The 17,764-nt window shown below is 40.1% G+C and overlaps 2 protein-coding genes across 11 annotated transcripts in view; one reads left to right on the top strand and one right to left on the bottom strand.

Annotated features, from left to right (window-relative positions):
- Positions 1-386, top strand: part of mia2 (MIA SH3 domain ER export factor 2) — a 38,908-nt gene extending 38,522 nt beyond the window's left edge. For 8 of the 9 annotated variants that reach the window (XM_073927041.1, XM_021467326.3, XM_073927040.1 and 5 more), the window contains one exon: positions 1-362. This exon is cut by the window's left edge and continues 551 nt beyond it. The gene's annotated coding sequence lies outside the window, so the exon portion shown is untranslated. The other variant, NM_001423208.1, reaches the window with a different exon arrangement.
- A 3,182-nt stretch (positions 387-3,568) lies between these two features.
- On the bottom strand, positions 3,569-13,619 carry fbxo33 (F-box protein 33). 2 transcript variants are annotated; one of them, XM_073928233.1, is made up of 5 exons: positions 13,519-13,619; positions 13,061-13,394; positions 10,489-10,599; positions 7,967-8,634; positions 3,569-7,256 (listed from the first exon to the last, which is right to left on the bottom strand). In XM_073928233.1, the coding sequence occupies exons 1-5, from the start codon at positions 13,598-13,600 to the stop codon at positions 6,991-6,993; spliced, it is 1,461 nt and encodes a 486-aa protein (XP_073784334.1). In that variant the 5' UTR covers positions 13,601-13,619; the 3' UTR covers positions 3,569-6,990. The 2 variants fall into 2 exon arrangements, with proteins under 2 accessions (XP_073784334.1, XP_696143.1); XM_691051.9 differs by having other exon boundaries at positions 13,061-13,586.
- Between the last annotated feature and the right edge of the window lie 4,145 nt (positions 13,620-17,764).

The following is a 17,764-nucleotide window of genomic DNA, read 5'->3' as shown; positions in this document are numbered from 1 at the left end:
CAGGAACAGCAGAAGTGCAGCATTTTGTTATTTTAATGAACCTGGAGTTAACTTATAAAGTCAACAGGACTGCTAGATGCTCAGGTTTGTGATGTTATTATGCTTTTTTAGTTGATGAAAGGTCCTCATGTTTGTCAAATTGTGTATATATAGGGTGTCTAAGAAGTATATATTGTTAATAGGATATCATTGAAACAAAACTTTTGGTAACTAATAAATCCAACAAGTGAGTACACAGAGAACCGTCCATGTAGCGTATATATATATATATTTATAGTTTTCCTTAAATAACAGCTCATGCCTTAATATGTGGTCTGATGAAATTATGTACGTTAATAATAAAGCCGCAACTGAAAACGGAACTGGATTACTTTGATGTTTTGGTTTATATATATATATATATATATATATATATATATATATATATATATATATATATATTTGCCATTTTTGCCTGTATTTGACTTGACAGTAGGTTGACAGGAATTGAAGTGGGAGAGGATGGTAGGATGTGGAGAATTCCACAAGCTGGAATTCGAACTCTGGACATCTGGAGCAACTCCCTGCTTTACATCCAATTTGGGGTGGGTTGGGTGGTGTATGACAAACGGGGTTACAAAAACTGTAATGTGATTTAAATAAAAAATAATATCAAGATTTTTTTGTCTTTTTTAGCTTCCAAATATGAAGACATATCAGTGTTGGTCACGTTTGCCATTTCAGTGCTTCCGTAAATTATTTGTGATTTATCAAATAAATTAAAAGCTACCTTATCTGTCTTTCGGATGAGACGTTAAACCAAGGTCCTGACTCTCTTTGGTCATTAAAAGTCCCATGGCACTTTTCATAAAGAGTAAGGGGGTCATACTGCTGTCCTGGCCCTTGGACTTTTAATTTCAGTCAGCCAGCTTCATTACTTCCGGTGAACTTTCTTATCCATTATAAAATTTCCACGTTTAAGGTCTGATTTCTTTAAAAATCAGTGATCTTTATTGCCCGATTGATATACGATATAGAGTGGGTCTCTGACCGGACGAGAACCAATGCATTAAATTCCATTTCCACTGCCATGTCTTTAAATTATGACAGTTTAATATACCCCAGTACGTGACGGTGCCAGCGGTTACACAATCTTTCATCTTGTTTTACCTTTGAACAACTAAACGAACGCTTAAACCAATGTAACTGAATGTATTGTAATTATATTACGTTGATGCTGTAAAAGGAACCTTATAAAATTTGAAATTGTTACATAAAGCTTTCACTGGAAGTGGCTGAAAAACTCTAGCTGTGCGCATATATATATATATATATATATATATATATATATTTATATATATATATATATAGATAGATAGATAGCCCATTTGCTCTATCACTTTCTCCACTCCACCAATAGCAGGTGTGTGGTAAGCACACCGGTGTCCTTGTCCTGTGGCTGCCGTCTAATTGGATGCTGCACACTGGTAGTGGTGTGGAGAAACCCTGCCCCTTATGATTGTAAAGTGCTTTGGGTGTGTAGCCGTACATCAGGGGTGGCCAACCCTGTTCCTGGAGAGCCACCTTCCTGCAGATTTCAGTTGCTACCCATATCAAGCACACCTGAACCAATTAATTAGGACCTGAACACCACGGCATAATTACAGGCAGGTGTGTTTGATATGGGTTGCAACTGAAATCTGAACTGAACTCTGCCCTACATGATAAATGTGCTATATAAATACACATTACTTGGGCTGAAGTAGGGCTGGGCTGATAAAACGATATTATATCAAATCGTGATGAAATTTATATCAATAACAATGATCAGCTCTGGACTCTTACACTCTATATCAGGGGTCACCAATCTCGTTCTTGGAGGTCCGGTGCATGGCAGGTTTTAGTTCCAACTTGCTTCAACACATCTGCCTGTGTGTTTCAAGTAGTAAAGCTGCGGTCACACTGGGCTTTTCCACCCACAGACTTCCATTCATACGCACGCGAATGCGTCAGACTGGAACCGCAGGGTAATGCGTCAAGTTTTGCAGGTTGCAGTGATGCAAAGTTCAAGCTTGGTGAACTCTGACCTGCGAAATCGCATCACTTGACTGCGTGAGAAGAATCGAGGATCAAAACATGACATCTCTGGACAGAAATGTAAAACATGGAGCAATCGCTCGCTTTTAAAAATGTCTTATAAGCTTGTTTATTCCCGCCCCTTTTCGCAGCGCTGCACGTATGAATTTCGCATGCTCAAACTCTAATGTAACCGCAGCTTAAGACCTTGATTAGCTTGTTCAGGTGTGTTTGATTAGGGTTGGAGGTAAAATCTGCAGGACACCGGCCCTCCAGAAACAAGTTTGGTGATTCCTGCTCTATATGATCTAAGAGCCTATCACACAGCAGAAATATGCAACAATGAGAATCTAGAAATGTGTTTATATTAGAGATGTACCAAATGTTTGACAGCTGAAAATGTATCGGTCGAAAACTTGTTATGCCATTTAATGGATCCTGTTTTTTGTGGCGTCAGTTATTGTTGGGGTACTCTTTCAAATCTGGATACATTAACAACTTGTATCGGAATATGTATCATTATCATTCAATATGGACAATAATTATCGAGTTTGCATATTTGCCCTATATTAATGTTCAAAAAGAGTGAGAAGAGCATTATACTGTTCATTCAGTCACCCAATGTGATTAACAAATTGCCCTGCAGATCAGGAATGTATGAAAGAAAGACACACGAAGACGATGTTGTTGTTTTTTTATGCTTTTATTTTACCGATTAAAAGAAAATGCATTCGTTCAACATTAATTCAAATCAACATTCGGCTGGTTTACCCAATATCTGTCAGTTAAGTTTTTTCCAAAGGTTTTCCTTCTTTTATCGTGGAACCTCGAGATCACTTTTTTTCTCATTAAAATCTTCCCACCTGGCATGTTCACACCTGTGCCAGAGTACTTCCTGTTTGCAGATGTACATATAAAATCCAATGCTGTGTGCTCACCGGAGACAAAAAAGTAGACAGAACACACCTGCCCAAATATTAAACATTTAAGATGGTAAAACCATTTTTGCAAAACAACAACGCTTATAAACTTTTTTTTTTATCTCAATGTTCATAAATAGAACCCGGACACGTGTTGCATAAAAGTATATACGTTGATACATGTATATATACGCATATGCAGGTTTATGTTGTCATCATATTTAACTCCCCGTTAAGTTTATAAGATAGCAGCGTGGTCTTAGCACTGCTGGTGCCCCATGATGGCCCCTTCTTTATTGCAAACTGTCCTGATTTTAAACAAATGCACAACATTCGTACCACTTATAACTGGGGCCTTCTGGCCAGTCTCATAGAGACCATGTCTGTAACCCACGGTCGCCCCTGAAACTTAGTTGGCTTCCGAAGAATCAAGATCTTAAAACAATAATAATAACAATAATAAGGCCAAGTTTCATTGCAAGTTAGGTTGTTTCCGTTTGAGTGACAGAAAACGAAAAGAAAAAGCCAAAGAAAACAAAACAAGTTAAGAGCCGTTGGATCGTATGCATTCCGTTTGCATAGTTTTCTCTCTATTTTTGACGATAAAGTCCGAGATTGGACCTGCATTGGAAACTCGGACTGTTAGTTTTAACCGAAGGCTGGCGTGAGGTTGATCATCGGTAAGGTAGCTCTCGGGAAAAAAAAAAAAAAAGCTGTAAAACGCTGACCTTCTCAGATGGGGTCATAGCAGCCCTCGTTCTCCTTACTACGAGATTGTGAAATGCATATAATGTTGTTGTTGTTGTTGTTGTTTCGGGAAAACAAAACAGAAATTAAAAGAAAGAAACTGGGATCCGACTGAGTTGTAACAACCGACTGGCCAAATCGATCGAGATTAAAAACCTACATGGCTCAAGAATTTCATAGCAGGACCAGTCGAACGCTGATTCCAGGATCCCACCCCTTGCCCCGACCAAACAGAAAAGAAGAAGAGTAAAAAAATAAATCATTTCATGCAGACATTTGGCCATTTTAGTTTGTTTTTAACTCCCCAGTGGAATGTTCCTAACACGTCTCATAGCAGCTTATAGGTCTGATAGAACCAACCTTGATTTTCAATAGTTAAATTACATTCACTCTTCACAGTGAAACAGGTGCATTGTAAGAGAGATCTAACGTTATTATGTTGACCATAGCCACAGCACAGCTGCGGACCACCGCTCAAGTCCAACCACCCCTCCGTTAGTACATTTATCTAATAGTAGTTGTCGTAATACGATAGTAGTAGTACATCTCGGCCCATCAGCCATTGGCCCTGCCCTCTGCCAGCATGCGGGCACTTTCGAAAGAATGAAAGAGAGTCGTATCACCGTTATCTTTGGCAGCTGACGCAGATGATGCGCTGACAGAAGTTCAATCCAGTGATTTTGTCGAGAAGATTCTTCATTAATGCAAACTTTCATGGTGAGAGGCCTGAGCTATTGGACTCGTTTAGTTTCCTCCACACGTCTAACAATAACCCTGAGAATGGCTGTATCCTGTTCACTGCTGAGGAAGTGGTACGCTTTATTCTGAACACACACCTCCTTCTCTGATGTATGCACTTTATCAACGATAACACGACACATTCGCATGCACACGTAAGATTGCAAAGAAAAACGAGAAACACTGATGGTTTTTGTCTTTGTAACGCTTCGTCGACCAGGAACGTACGAATGACATGGGTTTGAAATGAAAGCTATTGTGGGTTTTAGGCACGGTATGAATGCTTTCGCCATTTGTAACGCGTCATACGCTGTCGTTCTACGTCAACTCTAGTCCTTCAGGAAAAACCAACGTACAAGCTCCGAATTAAGAACACACTCGTTTTGTTTTTTTGGTGCTGGTACTAAGTAGAACGTTTCTAAATCAACAAAAAAAGAGAGAATAAACACAGAATCCCACTACTGGCACACGTTTAAGAGCATTCCGACATGTTCAATACAGCAAGTTTGGCACCAATGTCAACGCACCTGAAAACAGCACATTTAATCTGTTGGTTAATCAAAAAGGGAGCAAGTTTTACAGATCTGACGCCGCCCTTTTTGCGTTCTGTGCCACCAACTACGGAAACCTGCCGTTTTCACCAATGTTGACATGGGTACCACAATAGGTTGTAAACTTGTCAACATTTAGTCAAGCTGGAACTCTGCTTCGCATTTCTAAGGTGTCGAATCACGTCAACCCTTCGTGCACGTGCCAAGAGTTGTTCGACCTCATTGGTTAACTGCTTCAAATCTTTTTTGGACCACAGATAATAATAAATCCTCACAAGATCATAAGGTCACCCCTCACTTGATAAGCTTGCATATAGAGATCGTTTTCATGCTGCAAAGGTTTGCTTTGGCTATTTTTGTCATAAGCGCAGATCTTCCGAAAAAGATTGGGGCGATGGCTTCCGTTTCGAACCTGGTTTGGCTTCGGGTAGTCGATACCGCCAAATAACAGGAAGTTCTGAGGCCTGACAGAGTAACAGTTAACGAGGCAACTTAACGGTTTTAAAAAGCACTCCGCTCTTTGACGATTCACTTCGTTGTTCGAGCACGTGAAATAAAGATATGCTCAAGAAAGAGGGGATTCTGCAGAGCAAAAAGCGCTGCCGCTTTTTATAAGAAGGCTTTAGTTTGACATTCACTTATTTCAGCTACGCAAGCAACCACAACTTCCTTTGACTGACTCTTTTTCTTAAAAAAATAAAGCAAACAGACAATATGTAAAATCAAAGAACAACACACGAGAACTTCAAAATGCTAAACTATGGATAATCAGACACAGGAAGAAAATAAAAACCGGCAACTTCTAAAGCGCATTCTTTTGGAAGAGCTCCAAAAACCTTGCCCATCGAGCACGCCAACCCTTTGAACGAAGCTTCAACAAAAGCTTTCAACTGGAAAAGTACCGCAAGTGCAGGAATCCTGAGATATGGAACAAGCAAATGTCTGTCTGTCTCCCGCCATCTAATGTTTTAACAGATGAAATAATAAACCCCATGGCCCAGATTCAATCGCGTTCGGCTTTCGATTACAAGCCTTCGTTTTCCAGCTGACGCACTTCGTGATTGGATCCGAGGCCAGAAACGCATTGATGATGAAGAAGTAAGGGGAGAGTTCAAGGCAACTGTGACTCAAGAAGAACAATTAAAACTGAAGGAAAAGCTGATTGTTTTCACTCTCGCCAAAATATCATAACCGTCATCTTCATCTTCCTTGTCATGTAACTTTTGCCTACCTGAGACAGACGGGAAGGAGTTTTTAAAACAAAACAAAAAAACAGTAACAAGAAAACAAGAACAAAACACCTATGGCTGGGCCCAGATATTGTGCTGCAGGGCGGTCAGCATGCAGGTGTCAAACACCAGACTGAAAACCTCTACGATTGGTTTCACCAGCAGAGGTGCGTCTACTTCCAGGTTGAGAAAAACCAGCGGGATCTACGTCCCGAACACGTCGTTTCCACTAATCCTCACTTCTGAATAACAATCACACACTGATGAACAAAGAGGAAGGGTCGTAACTGCTGTGGATCAGCCCTGCCCCTTGGCTGGAAGACTAATCTCCCTATAAAAAGGTCAACGGTGAACGTGGGATTTCGTCCTTGCAGAAGCCAAAGAGGATCAACTGAGAGTTTGAGGTAACTCCACGCTTTCTAAGGGGGAAACCAACAAACAGACAAAAGCGAGAGAATGAACAACTCACTGTACAAGCTAGCAGTATAAAAGCCCCTCTCTACCATTCACTCAATTAGCTACTAAACCAATAGCCAACTATATTTTCCTAGTAATAAGCAGGATATATAGATATAGATATAAATATAGAGCTAATACTGATTAAACACAGCACATACAAAGGATTAAATTCACACTACAAAAACAAAAAAACAAAATCAGAAAGTAATGAAAGGGGGAGGAAATAAAATGAGAAGGGCCCATTTAGTGAAAGATCACCAAGCACAGGGTTAGAGAGGGCGTTTGGTGCGTCTACATGCCCGCGCTGAAACTCTGCATCTCGCGGTGGAAGTGCTGAGTGGGTTCGTTCAGAACTACGCTGTTGTCCATGGAGGGATGCCAGACGCGGCCCAGACCCAGAGACACCTCCTTGACTAGATTGTGGACAGGGTCGCCCTCGATGTACACCGACTGGTCCGGGTCAAAATCAATGCTCTCTTCGGACACCTCCAGGACTTTTAGGTTGGACCCACGCAGACGAGAGATGGCCACTAGGTTGTGGGACCACACCGTGTAGCCTGTGAGGAAAGAGAAATTCATTACCTGTGTTGCACAATGTTTTAAATCGAGGAGTCAAGTTTTTTTATTTGTTGCTCGGAGGGGGGTTGGACTAAAGGTTGATTTATACTTCTGCGTCAAACGCACGGGTATGCTATGGCGTTGACGCATCGCCCTTCGCCGTGGCCGTCGGCGTCACTGACGTGCACCTCTCAAAAAAATTTAACAACCCGTCGCAACGACGCTTAGCGCAAGCTCTGTGATTGGTCGGCTTGGTAGCACTGACGAGTCTGGGCGGGACCGAGAGCCGCGCGAATGGCGCGAGCCCAATGGAGCGATTGTTTACAAGTGTGGAGTCCGGAGAAGGAGCTCCGGATGGAAAGTTTTGTTTTGTGTTTACCTCATAGTTAAAGTTGTTGCACGTCCGCCCGTTCCAGCCTCAAAATGAGCGAGTTTGAGCCACTTGTACATCCAGGAAGTGTTCAGGAAAAGCAAAACAGCAGCGAAGAAATTCGACACAGAGGAACATTAACACCTCACTGCCAACTAGCGTTTCGGAAGTGTTAATGCAGACCAACAGAGACAGCGCGCAGAAGTATAAATGCACAGCTACGGGCGTTGCATGCGCCGATGGTTACGCCGGTCACTTGACGCAGAAGTATAAACCAGGCATTAAGGGAGGTTGTCCCATGTTCATTAAAAAAAAACAAGTAATCAAATGTCCCCTTACCGTGAATGATCAAGACCGCGAGGTGCAGACAGCGCCAAGTAAGCAGAACCAGCGGGTCCTCGTTACGGTTGACGCTGAGGTCTGGAAATCCAGCATCATCCCTCATCAGGATAAAGTGTGTGAGGGTTTTGTGGTACTGCTGCGAGATAAGCTCAATGACACCATCCGTCACCAATGTGCTGTAGCTATCCAGGTGGATCCGTTCCAGGGGAACGCTAGGCTTCAGCACGCGCAGAAGATCCTGGCTGTGCACGTCCATTCCCATGATGTAGACACGCAGGTTGGTGCTGCGGCGGACCAGTGCTTTCCAGTCATCCTCAGCCGCAGTCCCGTCCAAAGGCTTGACATCCAGAGCAGCACCGTTAAGCAGGAGGGAGAGGCGGTGGAGTGGCGCTCGGTCACCGCAAGCCAGGAGACGGCACATGTCTGAGGTGAAGTCGCAGAAGTCTAAAGACAGAGAGTGCAGGTGAGCGAGGCGCTCCAGCTCCAGGGTGGAGATCAGGCTGGGCAGCTGGTTGTCTATCAAGCTGAGGTGCTGCAGGGAGCTGCTGCTGGGGTTGGAGAGGGAGGCCAGAGAGCAGGGAGTCACCACACCCAGCATGAACGCACACGACAGCCACTTCATCTGCCGGCTGTTGGACAGGATCTCTTCGAAGAGTTGCTGGATCCTAGAATAATCAGACCAAGATGTACACATTATAATTCGAAAAACTAAGGAGATGGTTATTGATTTTAGAGAGACAGCACAAAGCAAAACTCATCCCACATTAATTAATGGGGAGCTCATTCAGTCAGTAACAAATTATAAATATCTGGGTGTGATGTTGGACAAACTTAAAAGGGACGAATGGACAGAGTTAAAGAGTATTGAGAGTTTATGCAAAGAAAAAATATCAAATAAGGCTCGCATGATTGTCAACGATGAGGCATCCTTTATCATACACCTTTAAACTGTTACCATCAGGTTGTCGATATTATAATGCCAGATGCGCAAGAAATAGGTCAAAAGCCCTCAAGCAATTACGTTTTTTAATTCCTCCTCTCATAGTGGCAGCTGATGGCCAGTAGACTGTATATTTCTTTAGAGTAGTTATACCATGGTACTTTGAGTTTTGTAAAAAAAAAAAAAAAGATTGATTTATTTATATAAATGTCAAATGTGAAATTGAAAGAAGTCTCGGTGGGTGTATAAATAAAATATTAATCTAATATCTTGGGCGGGCGAGGCAGTGGCGCAGTAGGTAGTGCTGTCGCCTCACAGCAAGAAGATCGCTGGTTCGAACCTCGGCGAAGATGGCGTTTCTGTGTGGAGTTTGCATGTTCTCCCTGCCTTCGTGTGGGTTTCCTCCAGGTGCTCCGGTTTCCCCCACAATCCAAAGACATGCAGTACAGGTGAATTGGGTAGGCTAAATTGTCCGTAGTGTATGAGTGTATGAGTGTGTGTGTGTGTGTGTGTGTGAGTGTGTGTGAATGTGTGTGTGTGGATGTTTCCCAGAGATGGGTTGCAGCTGCAAGGGTATCCGCTGCGTAAAAACTTGCTGGATAAGTTGGCGGTTCATTCTGCTGTGGCGACCCCGGATTAATAAAGGGACTAAGCCGACAAGAAAATTAATGAATGAATAATATCTTGGGCTGTTTTCCGTGCGAGTTTTGAACAGCATTTAGGCTGGAAAAAGTTGGCTGTATCTGGCAACACTGCTCCCAGCATTAGTATTTATTTTCAGCTCATGGTTTAGCTAATAGCACCTACTGAAAAGGTGGGCATGAAAATAGCAAAGGCCTCAGATTTGGATAAACAACCCATGCATACAGAACATACATGGTTGGCAAAGAAAACTAATTTAATTAATTGCACTTCCCTGCTATATGGATATTGCAAATACGCTTATCGCAATAATTTTTTTGATGTTGTGCAGCCCCAGAAACAAGTATTCTAAAGTTACCCAGATGGTCTACTATTTCAGGTAGAGTCTAAAGTTTAATTATGCTAATATTGTCCACAATGCATTTGGTGTTAATTTGATTAGAAGTACAAATACAAGCAAAAAGTGTCAAACATGGCAAATGTGTAAGACAGTTAAGTAGAGAGGGCATGAGTAAAGATATTTGAATGACTCTCTTCATTAACGTCTAACCATCTGGAATATGTTTATTTCTTGTTATCCGCTGTATATTTCATCCGCAACAACACCGTGGACTTAGAAAGATGTGTTCGGTCATTGACTTAAATAATTATGGAAAAACCTGAGAATATTTGTTCTGATTACCTTGATGCTGCATCTCCAATATGGTAAGAAATTAAATATGAAATTTATGTGGATGATGTGACGAGATGATTGACAGGGTATGAGGCAAATAACCGACATAACAATCCATTAATGAGGAAGTAGTATGTCCCAAATCTAGCATACTCTTCTGTTCCACACTCAAACTTATATACTTATGGGAAGTGATGTGAGGAAATGCATCACAAACATGGCATAAGATGGTAATCTGCTAATGTGGGTGAAAGGTAAACGTACTCTTTCATTTTCTTGCCCCCTTGGTCGACCTGGCTGAGGTAAGTGCTGTCCAAAATGCCATCTTCATGTAGAATACATGTGTCCCCATACAGACTCAGCTTCTGGAGGTTTCTGAAGAGGAAAAAGGGAATATATCAGTCTTGCAAAAACTAAAGGAAGTCAACTGATTAACATCCTATTCTCAAATCTATACAAGTGAGAATGAAGGAATCACTTTAAAAACATGGCGAGTTTAAAAGTTCATTTTCCTTATTTTTAATGATGATTGTTTTTTTTAATGATTTATGATTTTATTCAGAAATGATGGTTCTGTGAAAATATAGAAATAACCACATTAAATGGTTAAATCCTACAAAGTGCCGACCAACTATCTCTCACTACACCAGACAGACAATAATCAGCTCTTTTTCTCCATTCTTTACACTTTTCAAACTAAAGCCTATTGTTTAAACTGCAAGTGCTGCGCTAGGTGTCCTTCTAGTGCTTTACTGTTGTGCAGAAATAGAACAGTAGGCTACAATCAGCATCAGGAAACATCTATGAAGGCTGAAGAGTATGAAGCACAAAAGCAGGTCTTGTTTAAACATTTTTAGTTAGTTAGAATGTTAACAATCCAGTAAGGCTTGTGGGAGGTTAGCCAGCAGTTTTAACACTGACTACTTAGAAAAACTAGTGTCCATTTGTGTTACAAGTGCTTGTTTTTCCCGTGACATTGGCCAGAATATTATCAAATGAACTAGCAAATATTAGACACAACTATCATTTGTTACTAGCCAACAGTAATTCAATGGAGTCAAGCTGACAACGTTACTTTGCCACTGAATATCAATCTACCCATCGATCACCTCATCTTAATAACTACCTACCATCCATCTACTTGCATAACAATCCACATATCCAACTATCTACTTGTCTTAAATTTCCATCTACTGACTAACCAACCATCCATTCCCATATATTCATCACCTTATTCACCAACTCACCTAAATATCTATTTACTCAACTATCCAACTAACTACCTGGATTTATTCCGCTCTGCCATCAATCCATCCATCCATCCATCCATCCATCCATCAATCATTCACCCCTCTGCTAGATAGATCTGCCCATCTACATAACATTTCTTACTATTCACATTTTAATTCTTAGTTAGAGTGTTAAACACAACTATAAATAAGCCCTTAAGCAATTCTAATAACTATATTTGTACTTGCAAATATTTTTGTATTTATAACTGCATTAATAATTATAATATGTTAAAAAAAAGTAACAACTTGGACGACCATTTATGCATACATTTATTTACCTATCAATCTATATACCCAGCCATGCATATTTCACCCTATCCATCTACCTGCCTACACATCCATCTATCCATCTATCTATCTATCTATCTATCTATCTATCTATTTATCTGTCTATCTGCCAATTAACCCTTAGATAGATCTGTCCATCTACCTAACAATTCTTACAATTCACATTTTCTTATTAGAGGCAACTATAAAAAAATAAGACTGTAAGCAATACTAATAACTATATTTAAACTTGTAAATATATTTGTATTTGTAACTGCATTAATAATTATAATTTATTAAAAATGTAACAACTTGGACGACCATTCATACATACATACATACATACACACATACATACATACATACAAACATTTATTTATTTACCTATCAATCTATATACCTACCCATACGTACATCACCTTACCCACTACCTGCCTATCTACCTGCCTATCTATCTATCTATCTATCTATCTATTTCCATTTCAATCAACCACCTATCCGACCATCCTTCAACCTAGCCATCCATCTTAGCTGTCAATCTACCCATCAATCAATCAGTCTATTCACCTCTCTGCTAGATAAATCTAACAACATTAACATTTTTCTAATCTTATTAGTTAGATTTTAAATGCAACTATAAATTAGCATTTTTAACCAACTACATATGGCAAGCAAGCAATTATAATAACCTAATTAAAAAAAAAAAAAAAAGTAAGACCTGGTACAGTTTAAATATCAAACAATAGGTGCTAGAAGCTACACAAGCTGTATATGTTGAAATATATACCAGTAACTTATAACACATTATTGGAAGATAAACAAAAACTTTCAACCATATGAATGCATAATAGTTGACAAAGAAAACCTTATAATCTTAACATCTAAACACAACTCAATGGCTCATCAGTGGATAAGTTGCTTGTCACTAATGAGTCAAAAACTAACGTTAGTACTAGTAAGCATCCAATAAATAAGCACTGGTAACGCTGAGACAGCTACACGTCACTTCAGGTTTGTCTACTAATGTGCAAACAGCAATATTTCTTATAAGCAACAAAAATATCAACTGGTTATGAGGTGATCTTGCAGTTCTGTTATGCACAAAAGCAGGCAGCCATGCGATGCTTCAGACACGAGCGTTACGTAATGCGCAGGGTTTGTTTATGGCTGCTGGTGCTGATTAAATGTAAGCAAAGCAAAGCAGCCAGAAACGGAGGTGTAACGTCAACAACACCGACGCATGCAAAATCGATTCCCAGCTTCATATAGCTAGTTACCTGTTATTACGCAGACTGCCGAGCACACACAACACCTGATCCAAATATGTCACCATCGCATCTTTGGCGAACTGCGGGTCGCTCTCGACGGCGTCCACTCCGTGCTGCAGCGGGCTTAAGTAGTTGTTCACCGGGGCGAACTCCAGCTGCAGCTCCCGCACGAATGAACCAAATTTGCGCATGAGGAACTCCAACCGCGGGGTTTGGTCGGATCCAGAGCCGCCGCCGTTGGTTCCCCCGCCGATGCGCAGCTTGAGCTCCGTCCACAGCGCAGGGTAGAAGAGACACTCCCTCCAGCGGGTGCATACGGCCGAGGCCCGGAGCTTGTCTCGGTCTGACAGGAAGGAGAATATGTGGACGATAAGCTCGCTGGGTAACGCCAAGGCTCCGACGCTACTGCACAGAGCCATGGCAGGAGGCTGGGAAAGATGCAGTGAAGATTAATTAAAAACGTTAACCGTTACACAACTCCGTGCCTCTCCTCTTCTCCTCTCCGCCCTGCTTACTGCGCTGAGTGAAAACAAACAACTGCGCGATCATGGGCTTTGCTTTCAATACTATTGGACTAGTCCACTTTCATCAAACTAATAGGGGGCAGCTGGGAATTTGTCAGGACGTTATAGTGTACGTGCTGAACGACATTGAGATGTGAATTAATTATATTGAAGCGTATATGCTGTCCGATAAAAAAGCTAAAGTGAGATACGGTGTATTTCGTGTATTATTGTTTCAGGCAATTAGGCGGTGGCGTTGGTTCGCTCCGAAAATGCCTTATTTTTGCCATACACCGAGCAGTAGAACGATGGCGCTCGAGTGCACTTGGAAATGGGTGACCCTGGACCACAACACCAATGATCTGTACATTTTTTGAGATTTTAGCATGATCTGAAAGCAGGATAAATAAGCTTTCATTGATGAATACTTCGTTAGGATATTATAATACGAGTTTTATCTATCTTCTATCTATCTGTCTAGCCCTTTCACAATGTAGATTGTCAAAGCAGCTTAACAAAGAAGTTCCAGTAAATTAAAACTGTCAGTCGAGTTTTCAGAGTTGAAGCTCAATAAATAAATACAACGCTATAAATAAGCTTTCAGTGATGTATACTTCGTTAGGATATGATAAAAAATCTAAATAATGATAAATCATCTTTACATATGTCCAAATTACATTCTTATAAATGCACATTACTAATAAAAAAAACTTTTAAATATTTGTGGAAGTAGATTTACTTTTTATAAGTCTACAACTATTCTAATAATTTTGGGCATAAATTAAAAATTGAGGATTTTGATCCATACAGTGTATTTTGGGCCATTGACACATGCATGCAACATAAGCCAGATTTTGTGGTCCAGGATCACATAAAGCAGTGGTTCTCAAACTTTTTTCATCAAGTACCACCTCAGAAAAAATTGTCTCTCCGAGTACCACCAAAATGAGCAGTATTGAAATACAGTAGCAGGCCCAGTAAAGCAGCTGCACAGTTAAAAAAAAAAACGTGGCATATTACCTCAGAAACATTGGCTATATGTCATATATGGCATATTATATATATATACATTTTGATAAATTTTGAAATGTGTGTAGCATGTACATGACATATTTCATTCCTCCGTGTACCACTAGAAGAAAGCCTGCGTACCACTAGTGGTACACGTACTGCAGTTTGAGGACCACTGACATATGGTAAAGAACTTGTAGAGACCTGAAAATAATCAAAGAATCAAATTAGTCTTCAAGAGTTCACACTTAGCTGATAATTGATTATAAAGCGTGTTTGCTATGCTGTCCCTCGAGCCCGGGGCTCCCTCCAGTTTGTGAAGTGAGAGGGGAGTTTGCAATCAGGTAGGTCTCGAGAACTCCCCTACTTATCAATGGTTGAAGGCGATTAGAGATTGCTGATTAAAGCTGTGGTCACACTACACTTTTCTCCCTGTAGACTTCCATTCATACGTATGTGAATGCGTCAGGCCGAAAATGCAAGCTCTTGTGACAAGTTTCGCAGTTCGCTGCATTGCAGACTTCAAGCTTGGTGAACTGTGACCTGCAAAACCACATCACTTGAGTGCGCGAGATCAATCGAGGATCAAAACATGACCTCTCTCAACAGAAATGTAAAATATGGACCAATACAATAGTATCTGGATGCACTCTTTATGATGCAAGCTGAGATTGCATCATTCAGCGATGCAATGTCAAATATAATGTACTCAAATGGAGCGAGTGGCGTCACTGTAAAGGGAAGGGTTAGGGTTGGGGTTAGGTGAGCCCATTAAAAAGCATTGGATGCAGCTCAGATTGCACTGCACCAGGTCTGCATCCAGACCCCTCTCGACCAATTGCTCGCTTTTTTAAATGTCTAATCATCTTGTTTAATCCCGCCCCTTCTCACAGCGCCGTACTACAAAATTTTGCACGCACAAACTTTAATGTGACTGCGACATAAAAGCTCATCAATGGTGCCAGTTTGGTTTGGTCAATTTACCTTTGTCACATATCTTTGGACTGTGGGAGCACACCGGAGAACCCTTGGGAAACCCACACGTGCATAAGGAGAACATGTAAACTCAGCGCAGAAACGTCTACTGGACAAGTATTTGAACCAGTGACATTCTTGCTGTGAGGCAACAGTGCTAATCACTTGGCTGCCGTGTCTCCCTATCAGGGAAAGGGGAGGAGTAGGGCTGGAGGGAGGGATTCTTCGAGACAAAAATATCTAAAGTAAGAGACTCTAGCTGCGTCCCAAATGGCACACTATACACTATGCACTCATGCGATATGTACTTATGCACTTACACACTCAATAGGATAGTATATGTATGTAGTGTCGTCCCAAATGGCACACTAATGTTTTTTTACTTAGCGGAAATTCAAACAGTTTCCCTGATGACGTTTGACGGTCGCCAATTCAATGAAATAAACAACAGAATTATCAAATAAAACCTGCCGTGAGTATAACCGCATTCACCATCGGGAGGCGCTATAATCACTCTCGTAGGAGAATTTTGCTTTCACCATCCAAAATAAATAAAGTTATCCAACATGTGCGTCCGATAGCTCCGCCCCTTCCGCTACGTAAGCAAACCTGCGGTCGTTGAGTGCGTGAAGTGTCCATCATTACACACTTAATTTTAGCAGCTGAATGAGTGCATCATTCGGGTAATTAAAGTGCACTTATTATTTTTAGAGTTTTCAGTGTGAACACACTACTTACACTATTTATACTACAAAATGGCGTAGAATAGTGCATAAGTATGCCATTTGGGACGCAGCTTCTGGTTATTTATAATGAGCTAGGAATCATGCAATTGGTGGAACATGCAATGCTAATGCAGGACCAGCTGTGGTCAATCATAGGCACGGGATCCTCTTAACATAAGTTTATGAATAAACTTCACATAGTTTACTAGGCTACAAATAAACGCATGAAAATTTGGATTATAGTAGTTAACCACAAGTTCACCATTGTGTTGTGGAACTAACTTTGGTTTAAAGTAAACATGGAGTTTTAACCCTTTCAGGCTCAAATAAAATTTTAGAAACAGGCAAAATCAATGGTTTTAACTGTTGCAAATTAGCAACGTCTGCCTTGAGAGGGTTAAAACTAGTCCTTCAAATGAAAATCAATACTAAAAAAACATGATCACTACATTTACAATGTAATTAAACTGTTTTATATTTTTGGTAGGCTAAATAAAATATAAAAAAATTGTGTGATTCTAAAAGTCTGATTCTAATCAATGCAGTAAATATTCATGGTAAGCAGCACTTTTTAAAAAAATTAAGGAAGCCAAAAGAGGTTTTTTTTTTTGCATTTTGAAGAAACTTTCAGTCAACTGTTCTGTAAAAGAAAGGACAAAATTCCTGAAAGTACTGATACTCTCATTTCAGAGTTACAGGGTCACAAGTGTAACAAAATGCATAAAGAACATGGAAAAAGGAGGTGCAACCCCATTTATTAAGCAATACAAAAACCATACAAACACGCTTTACTGGAGTTGCAGACAAAATACAACCATTGTTTTTATGATTCGACTTGATCTGGGCAAGGCCATAATAATTATTTTGTATGTGAAAACTTCTTTGTCAAAGATTAATCACAAAATGAGTCTCTTGTTTGCAAGCATAATCTGACAGAGTTATAAATTAGGCTATTATAGTTTATGAGTTGTTATTATTTACACAATTAAAGGATGAAAGAAGAAAAGATGAAAGAAAAGAAATTGTAATAACATAATGATGCTAAGGTATATTTTATTTTTACCTATATGTAATATCAATAAACATCCTTAGGTCAAAAAATCTAGATTTTAAGACTATACAATCCTCATGTTTATACGTTTTATTTTTTAAAAAATGTTCCTTATTAATTAGGAGGCTAACAGGATTACTTATTACAATAATTAAATAAGTGTGTAAGGAACACTGCAGTCTAACACAAAGAAGAGGGTCAAAAAAATTGGTGATAAAATCTGTGGTTAACGGTGTAAAAGTATGATCTGTAAAGAGAGGGAATATTTCTTAATAATGCCTAAAACTACACATCAAATTACATTAGACCTATAGAACTTAATAGACTGAGCTCAAAGTTGTGATGTATAAATATTTCACTATACAATTAAGTTTATAAAAAGCTGGATAAACTTTTATCATTGTACTTCTACAAAAATGTAATAAATAAATCAGTGTACCCCTGATAA

This window comes from Danio rerio, chromosome 17 (genome assembly GCF_049306965.1).
Source record: "Danio rerio strain Tuebingen ecotype United States chromosome 17, GRCz12tu, whole genome shotgun sequence".
Taxonomy (NCBI): domain Eukaryota; kingdom Metazoa; phylum Chordata; class Actinopteri; order Cypriniformes; family Danionidae; genus Danio; species Danio rerio.
The sequence above is the reverse complement of the archived record's forward strand: the minus strand, read 5'-3'. Positions and strand labels throughout refer to the sequence as shown.

What these genes read in the sequence shown, in the direction of transcription:
- fbxo33 (XM_073928233.1), bottom strand. Translation starts at nt 13,600, where the DNA reads ATGATCGCGCAGTTGTTTGTTTTCACTCAGCGCAGTAAGCAGGGCGGA. An exon ending in GGCAGTCTGCGTAATAACAG is followed by an intron (nt 10,600 to 13,060) that starts GTAACTAGCTAT and finishes TTTCCTCTTCAG; the next exon opens with AAACCTCCAGAAGCTGAGTC. An exon ending in GGGGGCAAGAAAATGAAAGA is followed by an intron (nt 8,635 to 10,488) that starts GTACGTTTACCT and finishes TGATTATTCTAG; the next exon opens with GATCCAGCAACTCTTCGAAG.